General features: G+C 39.0%; 1 protein-coding gene across 1 annotated transcript in view; it reads right to left on the minus strand.

The window, feature by feature from the left end:
- The window catches only part of LOC121917420 (laminin subunit alpha-3-like), a 176,128-nt gene that overhangs the window by 165,478 nt on the left and 557 nt on the right, over positions 1-10,093 (minus strand). Inside the window, exon 2 of the mRNA XM_042443368.1 lies at positions 370-522. Coding sequence (XP_042299302.1) covers positions 370-522 — 153 coding nt within the window. The remainder of the gene's footprint in view (positions 1-369; positions 523-10,093) is intronic.

The raw sequence follows: 10,093 nt of genomic DNA on the forward strand, positions 1-10,093 counted from the left end.
TCTCAAACTGGATTATTTCCGCATTGTGCTTTGGTCCAATGAAACCAAAATGTTAAGATACAATTGCTGTAGTTTATAACCTGCCTTTTTCTCACTCCTGGAACTCAAGGGAGGTTAAAAAATTAAAACAGAAACAGATAAGCTCTCATCCAGTCAAGTCAATAACCAGTCAACATTCTTGGGGAAATTATACTCACTTCAATATAACTTGGTTATTTTACTGTTTTAGAATGTCCCCTCATCAAATGTCGTTTGTACAGAAAGACAACTTCAACACAAAACAGCTTTCAATTTACCTACTGTATAAGCCACAGACAAAGAAAATGGTCATAATCAACACCATGGAGAGAAGAAAGCTAGGACACTTACCTGTCCTAGATCTAAAGTAACATTAACTTCATCATACTTCAAACCTAACGAGAGAGATGGACTTTGCCACCAGCGCTCTGTCCCATCTATAGCACTGGTTATCGGGTGCGCTTTCTTTGGATCAGCAGCATTACAATAGTCACAAAACTGGCCCTGAAAGAGAAGAAAACCAGATAAGACAATTTGAACGTGACCATTAACAATTTGTTTTAAATTGTTGTGGAAAAATCAAGGAGCTGTTCGGTGCTGTTTCCCCTGTGGTACTTCAAAGAAATACTGAGAATGGTTGACGGGCAGAGATAACCACATGCAGTTGCATCCATTCTCAGGAGCAAACACCTGTAGGCAAAATTAAAATTGTAGCTCCAGACAATAATACAGTGTTATATTATCTAATAATGCCCTTCCCCAGGGCTAAAATCCCCCCCCCAAAGTTTTCTCATAAGTTTCAAAATAACAGAGTTATGAAAGAAAATAAATAATGTGTCCCTCAACAATAAACAGATTCTGTATCCCATGGGGAACTTTTCACAGATTTTATCCTTTAATAAACAAGGGTAAAGGAAAAATGTAATTGATGGCGCAATTGCCTTAAAAGCTTCCATAGGCTTCTCTGCTTTCCAGAGATCTATCTACACTGAACAGGTTTGTGCTGCAATTTTACTTTATTAGGTGGGTGGGAAGTCATCATAAATCAGGGTCCCTTTCATTTTGGATAATTATAACGCTATGATTCCAATTTAATTGCCATGGCTGCATCCTAGGAAATCCTAGGGTTTGTCATTTGGGGAGGTGTTAGAACTCTATGGCTGATAAGTCTAAATACCCCTGCCTAAAGTACAAGCAGTTGGATTCCCTAGGATGTTGCCATGGAGTTTAAATGGAATCATAGTGCTATAATTACGTAGTCTGTAAGTGTTGGAAGAAACATAGAAGAACAATCCAGAAACATTTGACCTCCATGATCTGTGGCATATGTAGGCACAGAATGGTTAGTATAGAAGAAAAAAACCAAGGGGTGTAGGTCTCTTCCCACCTTTACTTCACCTTAGTTATTCAAGATGAGACAGTAAGACTAGAGCTGTTTCACCTTAACTAAGTCACTTGGAGTTCTGGGGGCAATGTTTAATAATGATCCTAACATACAGTCTTCTGGAATAACAAGCATTTCAGTTATTTAAAGTACATTCCATAACAGCTGCCAACAAAGATGGCAGCTTAAAAAAAAGGGGGAAAAGCTGTTGGAAAAAAAATCTTTCCCTCTGTTTCTCATTGGCACAATCTGCCAAAGAGCATTCCACACTGTAGTCTGTCTGGTAATATACACATCTCAGTTCCAGGAGATTGGGAACATGATCTAGATTTAGGCTGGAATTCAGCAAAGTAGTTCCACATGTATTTTTTATCGCAATACCCTTATGCTCTTGAGTTTTCAAGAGCATGAGTATACACAGCAAGAGTCTCAATCCAAAAAAAAAAACAAAAAAAACCAAATAAAACAAATGGAAACAGGTCAACATACAGGTCTTGTATAAGACTACCCTGTAAAGCATATATATGGAACCTTTGGAAAATATGCTTATCAGACTTAAGGATGCTGGAAACTCCAGTCAAGCAGGTGAAGTTCCACTGGAAACAACATTCCTACCAGTAAAAGAACCAGGAGGGACTGACAATCCTCCCTCTCTCCTGCAGTCCCCTGGGTATCTTCCAGTTGGTTGGAAACCCTCTAAAGTAGATTTTCGGGAACCACAACGAAGACAAAATGGGGAGACAGTCCCATTGTCATATGCTATTGGATTTATCTTTTGTCATTAAGCTGGATGTAAGCAATAGCCGTACTTTTTAAAGAACTGCTGTACAGCCTGGTGACATCCAGCTGTTTTGTGCTTCAATTCCATCAGCCCAGTGAGCATGCCCAATGGACAGGAATCTTTGGATTTATAATCCAACACACTGGGAATTCACTAATTGGGGAAGGTTGCCTTAAGGTATACTTCTTGAAGTTCTGTCATCAAGATCATCCCTCATGTTATCCTTTGCAATTCTTTAGAAGTTGATGAACTTACACGACAGCAACATTTTGCAAAGCCAACAATGGATCATAGAAAGAGCTTTATAACTAGTAAAGGCACTTCATTTCACAAACAAGAGACAGTTGATCTCTAATTGGTGTTACCCATGCTGACTAACCACCTTCATTGTTATAACTCAGTAAATAGCCCAGAACTGTTGGTCAGTATTCGTTCAATGGGAAACCATAGTTAGAAGAAAGTTAGGGATGTCCCCTTGTATTTAAATGAATTAGCCATCACAACATCAGGAAAGTTGTTGCAAACAAAGGTATATGTACATGTACAAACACAGTCTGTGGTTTGGAACAGATTAAAGCACAGGGAGAAAAAGAAAAGCAAGAGCATGCTAAAGACTGAAAGCCCCTTGTTTAATCTCTGGGGATTTGATGTGGGCTAGCATGGTGTAGTTGTTTGAGCATTAAGCCTGCCTTTGCACTTTCTTCTTTGACCTTCTTTAATAACTGTTCCAAGTTCCAAGTGATGTTTTCTGCCAATACTTTGGTGCCTCATACGCTCTTCATCATTAATGACTTTTGTCATTTTGACCACATTCTGAGCTTGGTTGGCCACACATGTCCCATTTTTCATTTATGAAATGTTAGAGGGAATATAAATCTCACATGAACCAGGTATTGAATCTGGGCCCTTCTGCATGTGCTTTACCACCGATCTACATTCCCACTGCCAAAGCATTTCCCTCACTCCATTTCCTTCCACATATTTCTTGGTCAAGTCTTGAATTCACACTTTCCCTGAGCACATCCTATTACCCATCAGTCACTAGAGTTATCTTTTCCTGTGAGGACTGTACAATTCTATGTATGTCCAGTCAAATGTAAGACTCACTGAGTTCAGCAGAGTTTACTTCTAAATCAGTGGTTCCCAACCTGTGGGTCAGGACCCCTTTGGGGGTCAAATGACTCTTTCATGGGGGTCGCCTAAGACCATTGGAAAACACCTATTTAATTACAGTTATGAAGTAGCAATGAAAATAATTTAATGGGTTTGGGTCACCACAACATGAGGAACTGTATTAAGGGGTCGCGGCATTAGGAAGGTTGGGGACCACTGTTCTAAATAATCATGCAAACTATTATATCCCAAGCTCTAAAAACTATACTTGTACAATAGCTTCCTAAACCTCAGAATACAGGCCCACTGCCAAGCAATAACTTCCCAGTTTCTTCAAACCTTTCTATTTCTTATTTTCAATCACTAAGCAGAGATAACAGTAGAAGTAATTTGCAGATCACATGGGAAATATCTCGAGGCTGCATGCCAGTGGTCCCTTCTCTGATCTATGCTAAAACAGATTCGTAGGAGTCACAGAAATAATATCAGGAGTATACAGATGTACCTTGTTATTCCTTTATCCTTTCTTGAAAGTGACATTTATGCTTTATGCTAAAACTATGGAAGAATTCTAGGATTCTGAGAACTTCATTCAGTTTATTTTCGAGGTTGACTGAGGACTGTGACCCCTTCCAGACACTCTTGTTCATTAAAGATTTACATTAGATATTATTTTCTTAACTATGACATTAAAATCAATTTTCAAAAATGTCTACCACAACTTTTAAATGGACATGATTTCAAAACAGCATCTCAGGTTAACTGGACATTTCATGTTGCTGCTACTTGTCTTACCAATATTAGGCTTAGAAGTATCTAAATATGTGCATTTGCTCCCTCTGTCCTGCTATACTGGGCACATTAATATATGTGGGCATGTATCAATGCTAATTAATGTCTGGTGTCCATTTCTGTATGCAATTATAACTGGAAAATTAACTTTCTTAACTTATAATTCTAAATTCGTTTCAGTCCAAGAATAAGCAAAGAACAATATGCCAGTATGAACACCATGCTATTATCACATTTTCCAGGGTTGATTTCCCCAGCCTTTTGAAATAATTTGGCACCATTCTAGAATCAAAAATGACGCCTTGTAAACTTCAGAAGTATTCCTGCTATGTGTCTCAATGAGGCTTTTGTTAGAAAGTGGAGTGAGAGGCACTGCTGCTGAATTCATATTTATACAAATACTGTAAGCAGCCCAGCATGTTCCTTGTGCCGGGGCTGATCTATCAGCAATCTCTCTGGGAACATGGATCAAGCATACATCACAACTGACCTTTTGCCCAGAATTTCTAAGACAAATATTAAATAAAAGGAACACTTCTCTGTTATCCTTGCACAGATGAAAAAATTTATTAAACTCACAGTTAACTCTCTATAACAGCTTGACTTTCAAAAATGGACAAAAGAATCAGCACCACAGAAGCCATACTTTTTGCTTAAGTCAAAGCTTTTTTTTTAAATATTACTCCAAAGGGATCCTGCACAAAACTCCCCAAAGTTACTAGCCTGAAAAGAACTTTATTAATAAAGGAAAGACACAGATCCTCTTCACTTCCATGCTGGCAAAGGGAGGGGTCTTCCTTATAAAATCTCACTAGGTTTCTATGCAGGATGTAAAGAAGAGAAAGAGCATTTCCTCTCTCTTCTGCTAGCTTGCCTATTCACCTGTATAGAATTTCATATACTGCAAATCCTAATTGCTTAGGGTGACTATGGTAGCACTTAAATACAAGATATTTAATACTTCTAAGACCACAATCCTATACAGCACATTGCCTGTTTGTCGTTAACTTCCTTCAAGTCGATCTCAACCCTTGGCGACCCTGCTGATGAGACATCTCCAAGACCAGGGGTAGGCAACCTGCGGCCTGCGGGCCGGATCCGGCCCGGCGAGGCCTTGGGACCGGCCCCAGCTCAGTCCTGCCGCCGATTGCCGCCGGGGCCTTTGGGGGGCAATTGTCTATAGAAGCCTCAGAAACATGTATTTATATTAACATTTTTTTAAAAATCAGTAATTTTTTTCACATGTCCTCCATTTTTTTTTAAAACAAAGTGTCCTCCATTTGAAAATTTTGTCCTACATTTGTCCAGTTTATTTATATATTTAAATTTTTTTTAAATTAATTAATTAATTATTTTTTGACTTCGGTCTCCCAGTTGTCTGAGGGACAGCAATCCAGCCCCCGGCTCAAAAAGGTTGCCTACCCCTGTCCAAGACCCTCTATTCTCCACTGCTCTGTTCAACTCCTGCAAACTCATACTCATGATCTCTTCAACAGACTCCATCCATCTTGTATGTGGCCTTCCTCTCTTTCTACCTCCCTCTACGTTTCCTAGCATTACTGTGTTTTCCAGTTATTCATGCCTTCTCATGATGTGTCCAAAGTACGACAACCTGAGTTTTGTCATCTTGGCTTCCAGGGAGATTTCTGCTCCAGGACCCATTTGTTTGTCTTTTTGGCTATCCATGAAATCCTTTGCACTCTTCTCCAGCATCACATTTCGAATGAGCTGATTTTCCTCCTATCCTCCTTCTTCGCTGTCCAGCTCTCAGATCCATACATGGCAACAGGGAATACAATGGCTTATACAGTTCTAACATTTGTGCTCACTTGTATATCCTTGTATATTAGGATCTTCTCTAGTTCTTTCATAGCTGTCCTTCCCATTCTTAATCTTCTTCTGATTTTCTGGCTGCAGTCTCCATTTATATCAATATTTGATCCCAGGTATGAGAATTCTTTTAATATTTCTATTTCTTCATTGTCTAATCAATTTTTTGTAGGATCTCTGGGGTCATTATTTTTGTTTTCTTTATGTTCAACAATAGGCCAGCCTTTGCACTTTCTTGCTTGATCTTTCTTAGTAGTTGTTCCAGGTCTTTGAGGTTTTCTGCTAGTATTATGGTGTCAACTACGTATCTCAGATTCTTGATATTCCTTCCTCCTATTTTTACTCCTTCTTCTGTATCCAAGCCTGCTTTTCTTACAATATGTTCTGCATATAAATTGAACAAGTAGGGTGATAAGATGCAGCCTTGTCTGACTCCTTTGCCAATTGGGAACCATTCTGTTTCTCCATGTTCTGTTCTGACAGTAGCCTCTTGTCTTGAGTATAGATTCCTCATCAACACTATCAGGAAAGGAAAAGGCATAAGGGACCACATTGCAAACATACGATGGCTGAAGGAGCGCACCAGGGAATTTCAAAAGAAAATCAGCATGTGCTTTATAGACTACAGCAAAGCCTTTGACAGCACAGATCATGAAAGGCTATTGAACATCGCCTGTACTCCTTCAAAAGGGCTTTTTCAAAGGAATTCAAAGAAAACTGGGTACACAACTGCAAACTTGATGTTATAACATAGTAGCCCACAGCTACAACTTTGCCTCCTCTCATTCCCTTTCACATCAATTCTATTCTGCAAATCATCCAACAGAGGTATCCATGTCCCACAGAAAGCACAAACTGCAACAGCTGTTTTGCACTACATTAATTTGTATAAATATATATCAATCTAAAATTAGTATCAGCACTCAGGATGATTTTAAAATGGATGGGAACATGACATGACATGATATGACAAACAGGTTGACATAGTCCTGGCAACCAGTCACACAGATCATTCTCAGATACAGGAAGAACTAGTGGTGCACTATGGAATGGATCATTTTTGGTTCAGATTTACTCTTCCTCTGTTTACAGACAGACAAGATACTACAAGTTACTGTACTGCCAAAACACCTGGGGTGGTGGTATATTTTCTTTAACCCAGCCCTAAAAAATGTTGTCTTTTGAATATTCCTTTTGCTGTAGCCATAACTGAATGATACATATAGATACAAAACCTGAATGGGCTGCCAGAGCCAGCTTTTCCTTACCCCTGAGACACTAAGCCAATTATATGATTTAATTCATCCCAGTCCAAAAGCTTGAGTAAGAATGAAAGAAGCTACTCATGTTAAGTGACAGATTATAATGGTTAAAAAACATCTGTACTTGGAAAACCCCATCTGTATGTTGAAACACTTTTCTTTGGGTTGACACCACATATAGCAGATCATTCTGCAGTACTTTTTCCTAATCGGTGTCCTCCATGTGTGAAAAACAATCCCCATGACACAAAACCAACATAGGAATTGAACATCAGAGGAATTAACTGTTTCCAAACTAGACTGTACGAACAAAACAAATTTCCAACTATAAAATAAAATATATGCCATTTTTGACTGCATGTGTTTATATGCATTTTTCTGAGGAGCAGATTCTTAAAGGGACCTGTGAACAACAACAACAAAAACAACAACCATTAAGAACCACAGAACTAGACTGTGAGCAGAGCAAGGTGATTTGGAAATTAGGAAATTAATTTGGATTAATTAGCCTTCAATTTATAGGTTTCCCAGCCGCCAGAGCTGACCCTAGGCTATATAACGCACAGGAGGGCAGGAGCATCTTTTGAGCCCAACTCCCATTATCAACTTGTGTGATCTGTGCAAAACTGCAAAAACCAAAACAAATAAAAGAAGAAAGATACAATAAAGTTGTGTGGTGTTGATTTTTATGACACTAAGCTGGAAAATTAAAAAGAAATATACTTTAAAGAGAATTGGCAGAAGTTCATTTTTGTACTTGGGACTCAAGCCACTTGTAGAAGTAGTTTGCTGCACATATTAGCATAAAGATTATTTATTTATTTATTTATTTATTTATTTTAGTACCAGCTTACTTGCAGATGCTACTCTCAGCAAACACTAAGCTCAGCCCTGCTATCTCTTCAGCTTGAAACCCAGGTCAAACACTCAGGCCACCCCCACCTGTCAGGCTGGCCCTAGTTGCCACCTTTGCTGCTGTTGCAATACAGATACTTGGGTTTCACAGATGCGGAACAAAGAAGAATTTAACTGGTGCAATGTTCTACACCAAAAAGATCTGATGCAAAAGCTACATCTGTTGAATTTAGATCCCAGGACTGTTTAGACCCAAGATTAATAATTCTGCTGGAGATCAGGGTTTGAATTCTGGCTCAGCCATGTAAACCCACTGGGTGACCTTTGGCAAGTCACACTCTCTCAGCCTCAGAGGATAGCAATGGCAAAAACCCCTTCTGAAGAAACTTGCCAAGGAAATCCCATGATAGGGTCATCTTAGGGTGACCATGAGTCAGAAGCAACTTGAAGGCAACAACAACAACTAGTACTACTACTACTACTACTACTACAAATAAATAATAATAATAATTGTTTAATATACAGTGGTCCCTTGGTTTTATCTGCTGGGGTTTGCTTCCAGGACCCCCATGGATAACAAAATTGGTGGATGCTCAAGTCCCATTAAACACAATGGCTTAGTAAAATGGTCTCCCTTGCATAAAATGTTTAAAAAACTATTTTCAAACCAGGCACACTTGAATCTGTGGATAAAAAAATCCATGGATACAGAAGACTGACTGTATAACTATGCCATAGTGGTTTTTATGAAGCACGTATATTTCAGTCATGCTTTTTAACATTTGTATATTTTTCAATGTAATTTCATACTGCTTTTAGTTGAAAGTCTACTTTCTTAGATGCATTTGGTCATACTGCCAACTTCTTTCTTTCTCTGAGCCTCAAAGGTGACTACAAGATCTCTCTGTATAACAATTCTAAAAACTAACACAGCAACTGAATTCTGCTTTTAGACAAAATCATTGAGTTGAAAGAGGCTTCAAGGGCCATCCAGTCCAACCCCTGCCATGCAGGAACTCACAATCAAAGTATCCCCGTTGACAGCCTCTGTTTAAAGATCTCCAAAGAAGGAGACTCCACCATGCTCCAAGGCAGCATTTTTCCACTGTCAAAAAGCTCTCACTGTCAGGAAGTTCCTCCTAATGTTGAGCTGGAATCTCTTTTCCTGGAGCTTGCATCCATTGTTCTAGTCTCTGGAGCAGCAGAAAACAAGCTTGCTCCTTCCTCAATATGACACCTCTTCAAATACTGAAACAGGGCTATCATATAGATGACTTTAACCCTTTTTTACATTTTGTTGTAGAGAGATCTTGTAGCGCCTTTGAAATTCACTGAAAGAAAGAAGTTGGCAGCTGAGCTTTTGCAGACTTTTAAGTCTACTTTCTTAGATGCATTTGGTCATACTGCCAACTTCTTTCTTTCTCTGAGTCTCAAAGGTGCTACAAGATTTCTCTCAAAGACTGTTTCTACAGACTTAACTTTGAATTCCTCAGATGCATTTATTAGACTAAGTGCCTATAAAAAAATGGTGCAATGTGTACCCTAGACCTTAAAAGTACTGTAGTGTGCTTTTTCAAGAGTGTTGTTGTTGTTGTTGTTGTTGTTGTTGTTGTTCATCTGTGAGCCACCTTGGGTCCCTTCTGGGAGGAAACGTATCATACAAATGAAATGAAGTAAATGATAGACCAGTTTCCTATGTGCACTGACCATCGAACATCCTTAAAACTGGACCCGGTAACTTCATTTCCATACACAAAGGATTTGTAATTTGTATTGACATCCTCACATACCAGTGGCATAAATAGGTCTGTCCCTGGCCCTCACTCCACCAAATGCACCTGAGGAAGTGGACTGAAGCCTAGCAAAGCTCATGATGCCAATTTCTTTCTTTCAGGTGAGCCTCAAAGATGCTACAAGATCTCTCTCTACATTATTATTATTATTATTATTATTACTATATTCAAACGCATCTGAGGAAGTAGACTGAGGTCTAGCAAAGCTCCTGCTGCCAACTTCTTCCTTTCGGCCAGTGAGTCTCAAAGTGCTACAAGATCTCTC

The sequence above is a fragment of the Sceloporus undulatus genome, unplaced genomic scaffold (genome assembly GCF_019175285.1).
Source record: "Sceloporus undulatus isolate JIND9_A2432 ecotype Alabama unplaced genomic scaffold, SceUnd_v1.1 scaffold_17, whole genome shotgun sequence".
Lineage (NCBI taxonomy): Eukaryota > Metazoa > Chordata > Lepidosauria > Squamata > Phrynosomatidae > Sceloporus > Sceloporus undulatus.